Source organism: Oncorhynchus nerka, linkage group LG23 (genome assembly GCF_034236695.1).
Source record: "Oncorhynchus nerka isolate Pitt River linkage group LG23, Oner_Uvic_2.0, whole genome shotgun sequence".
Lineage (NCBI taxonomy): Eukaryota > Metazoa > Chordata > Actinopteri > Salmoniformes > Salmonidae > Oncorhynchus > Oncorhynchus nerka.
In genome coordinates, this window is record NC_088418.1 from 34,063,177 (window position 1) to 34,076,922 (window position 13,746).

Consider the following 13,746-nt stretch of genomic DNA (forward strand, 5'->3'; position numbering starts at 1 on the left):
GTAAGTGAAACTGATTGTGGAAAGAAAAAAAAAATCTCTTCCTCTCTTGCTTCTCCTTCATTTATAAAGAAATTAATTTGATCAAAACTGTTCAACTATTGTCTTTCTCTCTCTTTGAGTCAACTACTCACCATATTTCATGCACTGCAGTGCTAGCTACCTGTACCTTATGCTTTCAGTACTAGATTCATGCTCTGATCCTTTGATTGGGTGGACAACATGTCAGTTCAAGAGCTCTGATAGGTTGGAGGACGTCCCCCAGAAGTTTTCATAGTTACTGTGTAAGTCCATGGAAAGGGGTGAGAACCATGAGCCTCCTAGGTTTTGTATTGAAGTCAATGTTCCCAGAGAAGGACGGAAGCTAGCTGTCCTCTGGTTACACCATTGTGCTACCCAATAGAGTGCTGTTGAAGCAACTGTAGACCTTCATTGCAAAATAGTGTTTTAATAAAGTATTTGGTGACGTGATTATATTTAGTATAGTTTTATTTAAAATGAAAACTTTTTTAAGTTAACATTTAAAAAAAATGAAATTTACTGAGAAGGATGGTCCTCTCCTTGCTCCTCTGAGGAGTCTCCACTGCTAGGCAATGTGTGTTACAGCACAACAGACACCATACAACAGCATGAGACAGTGTGCTTCAGGGAGTATTTGTTACAGTGTGTTGTAGCTAGCGTGTTGCAGTGATAACCTTACCTGGATGCGTAGGAGGGAGGTTCCTCTGGGTGTATTCTCAGGCAGACTGATGTTATACAGGGATTTAAGGAAGATGGGCCGGTTGTCATTCTCATTGATCAGGTCAATGAAGATACGGGCAAAACCCACATGTTCTGACATGGACTCATTGGCATATAGCTGAAAAAGATAGAGTAGAGTCTCTGATTACTTGAACACATCAATGTTCTAGACATAGGGTAGGAAGGAAGTGGAGACGTCATAGAACATCAAAAAGTAAACATTATTGGAGACACCTGGGCAATTTTAGTACAGTGTTGCATTTGCCAGAAAATAGATCTGCGGTGGCTTATTAATGGTAAATAAGTTAATTGTTTTGCCCCACAGTCAGCCAATATGCTTAGCTAGTTAGCAATCATTTCTACACTATTTTGCTAACTACAGTTGTTTTTACATTTTACCATTGTGACATGCATCCATGCGTATCCACTTTCTATGCATATGCTCATGTACTTTGTTTTGAACTTAATTAACAGACTGAAATTAGTTTAAAACATGTCATACTTTAAACTTTATTCAGTTTTAAGGATCCAAAACACAATATCAAATGTTTTGGTAAATAGTGGTGGTGAAGTAACACAATATACATTTAAATGCTCAACCAAGTCTGCAGCACTGATTGCTGATTTTTAAAGTCTGAGCTAGACAGTGTCTTCTGCTATGGCATTGTCGCATAAGTGAAATTTTGCAGCATTATTCTTAGTTTGTATACAGTCATTACAGGGACAATCTCATGATCACATGAGAATAGAACCAAAACATACAGTACATTTCTCACAAGCCAATGATTGGCTGTCAGTACACATGTACTGTATGTACAGTATGTGTGTAACAAGCGGTCTGAGAGTCTGGGAAAACAAGTTCAGGGATTGAGTGTTTTAATAAATAAACGCAACTAAACACAAAATAAGAAACATAAACAACGCACAGACATGACACTGGAACAAAAACAATAATGCCTGGGGAAGGAACCGAAAGTAGTGACATATATAGTGAAGGTAATCAGGGAGGTGATGGAGTCCAGGTGAGTCTGGAGACGTGCGTAACGATGGTGACAGGTGCGCGCCATAACGAGCAGCCTGGTGACCTAGAGGCCGGAGAGGGAGCACACATGACAACGTGTTCCACCTGAGGTGGCATTAGTCAGATGATCCTATACTGTATTTATAGCTATACACTGTAAACCCCATTATGCTGTCATTACTGAAAACATTTGAGGAAGCCCATTGCACTTAAAATATATGAGAACAGTTACTTAAAGTGATTTTGTTATCATAACTCAAACTAATAGAGTCACTGTCACCCTGTAGGGGGTCCAAATTTGAGTTGAATCAGCTTGAACATTTTGTGTAACTACGGCATGCCTCCAATATAATTTCCCAGTGCTCCTTGCTTTTCGACTTTGAGTGAATTGTAGAGTTACCATAAAACGGCTGTATTTGTTCGGGACATAGATGTTGAATTCATTCATTTTCAGTCATGTGGCCTTCACCAAGTGAGGTTTTAGGCAAATGTTATCATTATAGTTACTCTTATGTTTAGCTTTACCCTAATACAGTGGCCTGAAACTCACAGTATACAGGCCAAATCAGGCATGCAAGTAGGGTTGCATTTCTTTCTTTTTATTCTTCAGTGCAATCTCAGAAAAAAAGGTGCTTAGTAGAACATAGAGAGTTTTTCGGCTTGTCCCCATAGGGCATGATCACCAACTGTTTTTGAGTCGAGATCACTAGAGTCAAAATACAAGCCGAGATCTAAATGTTTTATTTTTTTACATGACTTAACAACACAAGCCTATGCAACATTAACCTATTTAAAAACAGTACTGTAGTTATGAGTTGTGTGCAGTAGGCCGTAGGCCCAAAACATTATACCATAATTATTTTTGCTTGAATTGTCCTGCCAATACATTGATCTCAGACCAATATTTGAGGTAGGCTATACTATCACACTGGTAATAGATCAGTTGTTGTATTACTTGTGTATTACTGAGTGAGCATACATTTTAATAAATCACTTTTACATTTTTTGCTGGGCTTATAGAGCCTACATCTGATGGTCAGTCTCAGTGGAGGGGGAGGGCAGCAGACTGAGGGTCTGCCTCTCATCCCTCTGCTCTCTCTTTCCTCCACTGACACTGACCAAAAAGGAACACCGTTTTTCAGCTGATAGCGAAACTCGAGTACCACCACATTTTTTTCTGCCCAGTGCACAAATGAATGTTGTTACTCCTATGACCAGAGAAATTGAAAGCCTATCTATCCACTTCCCTACTCACTCATTGCAGCTGCAGTGCTGGTTGTAGTGCGTGTGGAAGTAGGGAGAACACACATTTTATGGCTTATAAAATTGTTGAAAGTTTTGACAATGCTGAGTAAGCTTAAACATCTCACTAACTTATTAAACAGCAGCTCTTTGCTGTATTCGTTGACAGTCTCTTTATAGTCATGGTTTTAAAAGTGCAGAAATTTCAGTATCAGGTTTGCTGTAGCTTTATTTTACACCTGCTACGTTGCTGCAGACATGGCCAGCATTTATACATTAAAACATTTGGAATGGTTCAAAATGGGAACACGCGCAGGCCAGCTGAATCGGGTGCGCCTGCCGCGAGACTAATCTAAAAAATAGGAATGAAAGGTTTATTGCTCGGAAATGTTTGGTGATCAACTAAGAATGCCTTGGAGATTGGTTGGTGACCACTGCCATAGAGGAATACTTTTTGGTGCTACTGTAGGTATAACCTTTTGCAGAGAGGATACTGCAAATGCATCCAACAACTTTGTAGAGACACAAGACTGATGTAGTCATTGCGTGCTATGAATATGGGACCAAATACTAAACTTTTGACAATTTTTATACACTTTAAGTGAATTTCTCACAATACTGTAATTATAGTATGACTTCAACAGGGGGGCCTAGATACACAAAGTGCTTTAATTTCTAAACAGTTAAACAGATATGTATGAAAATACCATCAAATATAAAATGACATTCTGTACTATCGCTTCATATGAAATATTTGATCTCAAATCCAAAATGCTGGAATAAAGAGCAACATTTTAACAAAGCAAATTTGAGGAAAACGCTACAGAAGTTCTATCAACACATTGACTGTAGTACTCACTTTGAAAAAACGCTCAACCCCTGTTACTCCCCCTTCCAGGATACCTACAAGGCCCTCCCCCACCCTCCCTTCTGCAATTCAGATCATGACTCCATTTTGCTCCTCCCTTCCTATAGGCATCTCAAACAGGAAGTACCCATGCTAAGGTCTATTCACCGCTGGTCTGACCAATCGGAATCCATTATTCAAGATTGTTTTGATCACGCAGACTGCGATATGTTCCGGGTAGCCTCTGAGAATAACATTGACATATACACAGACATGGTGACTGAGTTCACCAGGAAGTGTATAGGGGATGTTGTTCCCACTTTACCTATTAAAACCAACCCAAACCAGAAACTGTGGATAGATGGCCGTATTCGCGCAAAACTGAAAGTGCAAACCACCCCATTTAACCATGGCAAGGTTACTGAGGATATGGTTGAATTCAAACAGTGTAGTAGTTATTCCCTCCGTAAGGCAATCAAACAGGCAAAACGTTAGTACAGAGACAAAGTGGAGTTGCAATTCAACGGCTCAGACATGAGATGTATGTAGCAGGGTAAGCCATCTCCGTGGCTTGCTTGAGTAAGACGTTAAAGTGTGTTAACCCTCGCAAGACTGCCGGCCCATACGGCATCCCTAGCCGCGTCCTGAGAGCATGCGCATACCAGCTGGCTGGAGTGTTTTACGGACATATTCAATCTCTCCCTATCCCAGTCTGCTGTCCCCACTTGCTTCAAGATGTCCACCATTGTTCCTGTACCCAAGAAAGCAAAGGTAACTGAACTAAATTACTATCATCCCCTAGTACTCCTGTCATAGACCCACTTCAATTTGCATACCTCCCCAATAGATCCACAGACGATGCAATCGCCATCGCACTGCACATTGCCTTATCCCATCTGGACAAGAGGAATATCTATGTAAGAATGCTGTTCATTGACTATAGCTCAGCCTTCAACACCATAGTACCCTCCAAGCTCATCATTAAGCTCGGGGCCCTGAGTCTGGATCCCGCCCCGTGCAACTGGGTCCTGGACTTCCTGACAGGCTGCCCCCAGGTGTTAGGAAACAATACCTCCACTTCGCTGATCCTCAACACAGGGGGCCACAAGGGTGTGTGCTCAGCCCCCTCCTGTACTCCCTGTTCACCCATGACAGCGTGGCCACGCATGCCTCCAACTCAATCATCAAGTTTGCAAACAACACAACAGTAGTAGGCCTGATTACCAACAATGACGAAACAGTCTACAGGGAGGAAGTGAGGGCCCTGGCAGAGTGATGCCAGGTAAATAACCTCTCCCTCAATGTCAACAAAATTAAGGCGCTGATCGTGGACTTCAGGAAACAGCAGAGGGAGCACGCCCTTATCCACATTGACAGGACCGCAGTGGAGAAGGTGAAAAGCTTCAAGTTCCTTGGCATACACATCACTGACAATCTGAAATGGTTCACCCACACAGACAGTCTGGTGAAGAAGGCGGAACAGCACCTCTTCAACCTCATGAGGCTGAAGAAATTCGGCTTGGCCCCTAAAACCCTCACAAACCTTTACAGATGCACAATTGAGAGCATCCTGTCGGGCTGCATCACCGCCTGGTATGGCAACTGCACCGCCTGCAACCGCAGGGCTCTCCAGAGGGTGGTGCGGTCTGCCCAACGCATCACCAGGGGTACACTGTCCTCCAGCACCCGATGTCACAGGAAATCCAAAAAGATAATCAAGGACATCAACCACCCGAGCTACGGCCTGTTCACCCCGCTACCATCCAGAAGGTGAGGTCAGTACAGATGCATCAAAGCTGGTACAGAGAGAATTAAAAGCTATTTTTATCTCAAGGCTATCAGACTGTTTAATAGCCATCACTAGCCGGCTACCACCCGGTTACACTCTAAAAAAAATGATGGTTCTAACAAGTACCAGATAGGGGATCTTAGGCTTGTAACCATAGCATAATCTTTATGTGCTATAGTGAACTATTTTTTGAAGGTTCAATAAAGAACCATGCTCATAAGATTCTAATTGGTGCTATAAAGAACCTAAGAATCTATAAAGAACCATTTAAAAGAGTTGCTATATTGCACCAAAAAAAGGATTACACTATGGTTGCAACCCTTTTTGGGACAACATAGAACTTTAAAAATATATATTTATAGAACCCTTGTTATGGTTCTTTATATGAACCTTTTTATGGTTCTTTATGGTTGGTTCATAAAGAACCGTTGAAAGGTTCTCTGTAGAACCTATTGAAGAACCATACAGGGTTTTTTGTTCTGGTCAGCCATATTATATAGTTAAAAATCCAGCGGTCTAAGGCACTAAGTCTTCACTACAGCCCCGGGTTCGATCCCGGGCTGTGTCCCCATTGGCCAAGACCGGGAGACCCATGAGGCTTCGCACAATTGGCCCAGCGTCATCCGGGTTAGGTGCGGGTTTTGCCGGCCAGGATGTCTTTGTCGCTCTTGCGACTCCTGTGGCGAGCGCATGCACGCTGACACAGTTGTCAGTTGTACGGTGTTTCCTCCGACACATTTGTGCGGCTGGCTTCTGGATTAAGCGAGCAGTGTGTCAAGAAGCAGTGTGGCTTGGCAGGGCCGTGTTATGGAGGACGCATGGCTATCGACCTTCACCTCTCCCGAGTCCGTACAGGAGTTGCAGCGATGGGACAAGACTGCAACTACCAATTGGCTATCACAAAATTTGGGCGAAAAAGGGGTAAAAAACATATATAAAATACATCCAGAGATATTATTGTGTTAATTGACAAGTTGAAGTAAGCTACAGCTATAAAGATAATTGAGAATTACTGACTTATTAAGTCAACCACTCTCAATTGGCACAAGGCTCTTAAGTGATCATTTCACAAGACACTATCACTGGTAATGTATAATATGTAATGGCATAACACAACACATTCGATAAACTGGCCACTCTCATGGTTGCACAAAAATAGCTACATTTTAATTATCACTAAAAGAGCAAAGAATCCCTGCAAATAATCTCAACTCAAATGGTTATTTGAGTCATTAGTGTAAAAGTAAAAAAATGTATGTAGCAAACACCCCTTTAATCTGATTCCAGGGACACCCGCCCATAGTGTCTTTGCTTACTGTGCTCCATACAGTAGATGCCATGCTTGTTACAGTACATGTTACTGATAGTTTGTTTGTAACAGAGATAAAAACATGCCGTAAGCAAGTTTGCGTGCGTGTGTGCATTCGTGTCTGTGTGCGAGCATGCTTGTGTGTTCAGAGTGAACTTACAGAGAAGCTGTATCTTTGGATGTTCTCGTAGTCCAGAGGCACGTCCACCCTCACCCTGATGTCAGCACGGCCCTGCACCGCTGTGGGTGAAATGGTGAAGTGATCCGAGTTGTTCCCCGTTAGGAACACCTGAAACATACTGTTCACTCCCTAGAGGAGAGGATGGAGGGATGGAGTCACAAGGAAAAGATAATTAGATATTGGGTAAAGATTCAAAGGGATGAGAAGAAAAGCTGCGGTATGAGATGTGGGGCTGAATTACAAACTATGGATGGAAATGAGATCTTTTGTTAAATCCCTTATATTTGCACTAATGTGAAAACAGAAATGTTGATAAAGGGTAACTGTTCCTGGTAAAGAAAAGAGGTATGCAGTCCTGGTGCAAAAGCACAGATCATGCAATTAAACATCTGAATTAATCTATCATAAAATTATTAATACAGTACTATGGCAACAACATCTGTGGCAAAAAGTAATGACTATCCTCCTTAATCAGTCAAGTTGCAGATGCTGTGCAGTATCATACATTCAGCATATGTCCTCCTACAGACTAGCATTACTAGCATGTACACCAGGGGTGGGCAATAATAGCAATATCGACCAATTCGAATTGTTTTCATTTTATGGCTTTTCTAACAATTCTAGATACAAACTACAAACAAGTTTATGTTCAAGGGGCTAATAACAAAATATGTCAAATTACTTAAATATTGTAAAGGTGTATTATTGTTATTTTTGTATCACAAAGGGATTAAATGCATCATACATATATTAGAAAGTTCAGGAAAACATCAGGGAAGATCACTAAGTATCGATTGTGTTTCGTAGCATCGTGACGAAACAAGACACGTGCGTGTTCCTGAGAGTCTTAGCTTTCAGGAATGGGGTAATAAGAGCTAATAACTCCAACCAATCAAAAGCTAGATCCAGAAACCGCTGATATGGCGTACATCGAAGGTTACTCACGTAACCGCGGTTCTATGAACTAAGCGGCACATTCAGTGACAATTCTTCTTGTTGTTGCTAAATCCACCGTGGGCGCTGTTAATCGACATATGACTTATTTTGCCCACCTCTGGTGTACATACTACTAGCATGTACAAGAAAAAAACTTCATTGTGTGTGAGTGAGAAAATGTATTTGACTCTATTCTGAATTATTCTGGAAGCGCTCATTCGATGCCAGTCACACGCATGTATTCACCTCTTATTGGTTCCATCCAAGCGCATTTATTTTTTTATTATCTCTACATGTCACTTTGCTCCTCTATCATCTCTCAATATCTCACTACCTCTACGTGTAATATATATCATATTCTCTCTCTTCTCTGTGTCTTTGAGATGCAGGGTCAGAGATTAGATAGTATCTCAGAGTAGCAGCTCTAACTTCCCCAGACTGGTGGTCTCCACACACACACACACGCATGCATGCAAGCAAACACACACAAATACACGCACAGACCCCCAGACACCACTGTGAACGCATGGCACGGTAATGAACTGTGTCTCGTCACCCACAGCCAATTATAAAGGCCCCTTTTTCTATTTCTTCAGGAATCCATTTGCTTGTGATGACAGCGGGGAGAACGATTGATCCACAGAGAGAAAATAAGAGTTCTATAATCATTTAACCAGGAGTGTTCTCTTTTTTTGTGGAAAAAGACAAGAAGAAAAGAAAATGAACAAGGGACAGAAAAAATAAACCCATGGAAAGATGAATAAGTGAAGATTGGACCCCACTAATTGGACCTGAACATCAGACTGAAGGAGAGCCACTGGCTACTTCCCAAAATAGCACCCTATTCCCTACAGCAGTGGTTCCCAAACTTTTTATAGTGCCGTACCCCTTCAAACATTCAACCTTTAATGCAGGGAAACTGAAATCAGTTCTACCAAATTTCTATCAACATGTTAAATGTGCAACCAGAGGGAAACATTTCTAGATCACCTGTACTTCATACACAGAGACACGTACAAAGCTCTCCCTCGCCCTCCATTTGGTAAATCCGACCACAACTCTATCCTCCTGATTCCTGCTTACAAGCAAAAATTAAAGCAGGAAGCACCAGTGACAAAAAAGTGGTCAGATGAAGCAGATGCTAAACTACAGGACTATTTTGCTATCACATATGTTCCGATATTCTTCCGAAGGCATTGAGGAGTACACCACATCAGTCACTGGCTTTATCAATAAGTGCATCGAGGAAGTCGTCACCACAGTGACCCAACCAAAAGCCATGGATTACAGGCAACATTCGCACTGTGCTAACGGGTAGAGCTGCCGCTTTCAAGGTGCGGGACTCTAACCCGGAAGCTTACAAGAACTGCTGCTATGCCCTGCGACAAACCATCAAACAGGCAAAGCATCAATACAGGGCTAAGATTGAATCATACTGCACCGGCTCCGAAGCTCATCTTTGCAGGGCTTGCAAACTATTACAGACTACAAAGGGAAGCACAGCCACGAGCTGCCCAGTGACACGAGCCTACCAGACAATCTAAATCACTTATATGCTCACTTCAAAGCAAGTAACACTGAGGCATGCATGAGAGCATCAGCTGTTCCGGACGACTGTGTGATCACGCTCTCCGTAGCCGACGTGAGTAAGACCTTTAATCAGGTCAACATTCACAAGGCTGTGGGAACAGACAGATTACAAGGACGTGTGCTCCGGGCATGTGCTGACCAACTGGCAGGTGTCTTCACTGACATTTTCAACATGTCCCTGATTGAGTCTGTAATACCAACATGTTTCAAGCAGACCACCATAATCCCTGTGCCCAATAACACAAAGGCAACCTGCCTAAATGACTACAGACCCGTAGCACTCACGTCTGTAGCCATGAAGTGCTTTGATAGGTTGGTAATGGCTCACATGAACACCATTATCCCAGAAACCCTAGACCCACTCCAATTTGCATCCCGCCCAAACAGATCCACAGATGATGTAATCTCTATCGCACTCCACACTGCCCTTTCCCACCTGGACAAAAGGAACACTTATGTAAGAATGCTATTTAATTGACTACAGCTCAGCGTTCAACACCATAGTACCCTCAAAGCTCATCACTAAGCCAAGGATCCTGGGACTAAACACCTCCCTCTGCATCTGGATCCTGGACTTCCTAACGGGTCGTCCCCAGGTGGTGAGGGTAGGTAGCAACACATCTGCCACGCTTATCCTCAAAACTGGAGCTCCCCAGGGGTGCCCAGTCCCCTCCTGTAGTCCCTGTTCACCCACGACTGCATGGCCAGGCACGACTCCAACACCATCATTACATTTGCAGACGACAACAGTGGTGGGCCTGATCACCGACAACAACGAGACAACCTATAGGGAGGAGGTCAGAGACCTGGCCGGGTGGTGCCAGAATAACAACCTATCCCTCAACGTATCCAAGACTAAGGAGATGATTGTGGACTACAGGAAATGGAGGAGCGAGCACGCCCCCATTCTCATCGACGAGGCTGTAGTGGAGCAGGTTGAGAGCTTCAAGTTCCTTGGTGTCCACAACAACAACAACAAACTAGAATGGTCCAAACACACCAAGACAGTCGCGAAGAGGGCACAACAAAGCCTATTCCCCCTCTGCAAGCTAAAAAGATTTGGCATGGGTCCTGAGATCCTCAAAAGGTTCTACAGCTGCAACATCGAGAGCATGGTTGCATCACTGCCTGGTACGGCAATTGCTCTGCCCCTGACCGCAAAGCACTGCAGAGGGTAGTTCGCACGGCCCAGTACATCACTAGGGCTAAGCTGCCTGCCATCCAGGACCTCTACACCAGGCGGTGTCAGAGGAAGGCCCCAAAAGTTGTCAAAGACCCCAGCCACGCCAGTCATAGACTGTTCTCTCTTCAACCGCAAGGAAAGCGGTACCGGAGAGTCTAGGACAAAAAGGCTTCTCAACAGTTTTTACCCAAAGCCATAAGACTCCTGAACAGGTATTCAAATGGCTACCCGGACTATTTGCATTGTGTACCAACCCCCCGCTTTACCCCTCTTTAAAGCTGCTGCCTCTCTCTGTTTATCATACATACATAGTCACTTTCACTATACATTCATGTACATACTACCTCAATCAGCCTGACTAACCGGTGTCTGAAATGTAGCCTCGCTACTTTTATAGCCTCAATACTGTATATAGCCTGTCTTTTTACTGTTGTTTTATTGCTTTACTTGCCTACTGTTCACCTAATACCTTTTTTGCACCATTGGTTAGAGCCTGTAATTAAGCCTTTCACTGTAAGGTCTACACCTGTTGTATTCGGCGCACGTGACAAATACACTTTGATTTGACATCCAGCTGCGTACCCCCTCCAGCACCAGGGTCATCGCACTCTCAAATTGTATTTTTTGCCATCATTGTAAGCCTGCCACACACACACTACATAATACATTTATTAAACATAAGAATTAGTGTGAGTTTTTTCGATGAGGCTCTCTTGTTCAGATATCGGTAAGTGGACTGGAGGCAGGGTATCAAAGGGATAACGAATCCAGTTTCGGGAAAGTACCTGCGTAATTGCGCAACCAACTCACTCAGGTGCTTTGCTATATCACATTTAACATTATCCATAAACATGAGTTCATTTGCACACAAAAAAATCATACTATGATGAAAATACCTGTGTGTTGTCCTTGTTAATGCAGACAGAAGAGCTCCAAACTTCTTAATCATAGCCTCAATTTTTGTCCCGCACATTGAATATAGTTGCAGAGAGTCCCTGTAATCCTAGATTCAGATCATTCAGACAAGAAAAAACATCATCCAGATAGGCCAGTCGTGTGAGAAACTCATCATCACGCAAGCGGTCAGACAAGTGATAATTATGGTCAGTAAAGAAAACTTTAAGCTCGGCTTTCAATAAAAAAAAAACACGTCAATACTTTGCCCCTTGATAACCAGTGCATGTTGTAAAAGTGTTACCTGGTCAGTGCCCATATCATTGCATAATGCAGAAAATACACAAGAGTTCATGGGCCTTGCTTTAACAAAGTTGACCATTTTCACTGTAGTGTCCAAAATGTGTTTCAAGCTGTAAGGCATTTTCTTGGCAGCAACAGCCTCTTGTGGATGCTGCAGTGTACCCAAGTGGCATCGGGAGCAACTGCTTGCACGCGCGTTACCTATCCACTATGTCTCCCTGTCATGGCTTTTCTGCAATCAGTACAGATACCAACACATATTGACCACCAAATTCCATTTGATGTCACAAAGCTGTCCAGTACTTTAAAAATATCCTCTCCTGTTGTCCTGGTTTCCAGAAGAAGATGACTTCCTTAATTGACCACTCATAAACGTAGCGGACATACCAGGAGCTGTGCCCGCCACATCTGTTGACTCATCCAGCTGTAACGCATATAATTTACTGGCTTGCATGCAAACTAGTAATTGTTTCAAAACATCTCCTGCCATGTCACTGATGCGTCGTGAAACAGTGTTGTTTGATAAAGGCATTGTCTGTATAGTTTTTGGAGCCTTTTCCCCCAGCATTGTTCCAGACATATACACGGCAGCAGGAATAATTAAGTCCTCCACAATAGCATGGGGCTATCCTGTCCTAGCCACTCGGTAGCTCACCTATATAAGACACTTCTAGCCCCTTCTTATTAATTGTCTTGTCTTTACTATCATTAAATTGAAGACTTCGTTTTTATCAAAGATTCTCTGTAATTAGTATTACGCGATAAAACGGATTAATCATGTAACCGTAATTAACTAGGAAGTCCCAGCACCAAGGAAAATATTCAGATTACAAAGTTAGAATTTCCCAATATAACCTTTCAGATATTTTCATATCTGATCAATAGTCTGATTAATTAATTATTTATTTTACCTCACGTTAGTCTCATTCCAAACGTCATAAATTGTTGGTTATCTGCACGAATCCAGTCTTCACTATGAGTCATCCATACATCAATTGTCTTAAATCATTTATTTATTATTAACTAAGTAATTCACAGAAATGTGTGAACAAAACAAGTAAATATGGTTACAAGAAATGATAGGAGAATGTGCCCTAGTGGTCTAAACCAGCATGGCGGGTTGTTAGACAAAAGGGAAGTGGGGGTCGACTAAGAAGTCACTACAGAGTTAATAATTATAACAATTGAAATGCTAATCCTTTGCACATAAACGCTCACTCATTCGGGAACAATTACAATCAATATATATATTTACTGTCAGAGACGTGTGTATAGGTGGCAGGGAAGTCAGGCGCAGGAGAGTCAAACGGAGTGTAAAATGGGGTCTTTTAATAAATGTCCAAGTAACATGCTCCATAACACTAATAAGAAAAATGAATATAAACAAATATGGGTACGAAGACCCGTTGCGCACCTATACAAATAAACACTACACTGACGATAAACAATCTCTGACAAAGACATGAGGGGAAACAGAGAGTTAAATACACAACAGGTAATGGATAGGATTGAAAACAGGTGTGTGGGAAGACAAGACAAAACCAATGGAAAATAAAAAATGGATCGATGATGGCTAGAAGACCGGTGACGTCGACCGCCGAGCACCACCCGAACAAGGAGAGGCAACGACTTCGATAGAAGTCGTGACAGTACCCCCCCCCCCCCCCCCAGGTAGAGCCACGCGTCGACACCGGCCTCGGGGACGACCCGGAG

At 42.6% G+C, this 13,746-nt stretch overlaps 1 protein-coding gene across 1 annotated transcript in view; it reads right to left on the reverse strand.

Moving 5' to 3' along the window:
• Positions 1-13,746, reverse strand: part of LOC115107209 (cadherin-23-like) — a 578,454-nt gene that overhangs the window by 278,878 nt on the left and 285,830 nt on the right. Inside the window, exons 12-13 of the mRNA XM_065008058.1 lie at positions 7,107-7,256; positions 698-856 (exon numbers count right to left, since the gene is read on the reverse strand). Coding sequence (XP_064864130.1) covers positions 698-856; positions 7,107-7,256 — 309 coding nt within the window. The remainder of the gene's footprint in view (positions 1-697; positions 857-7,106; positions 7,257-13,746) is intronic.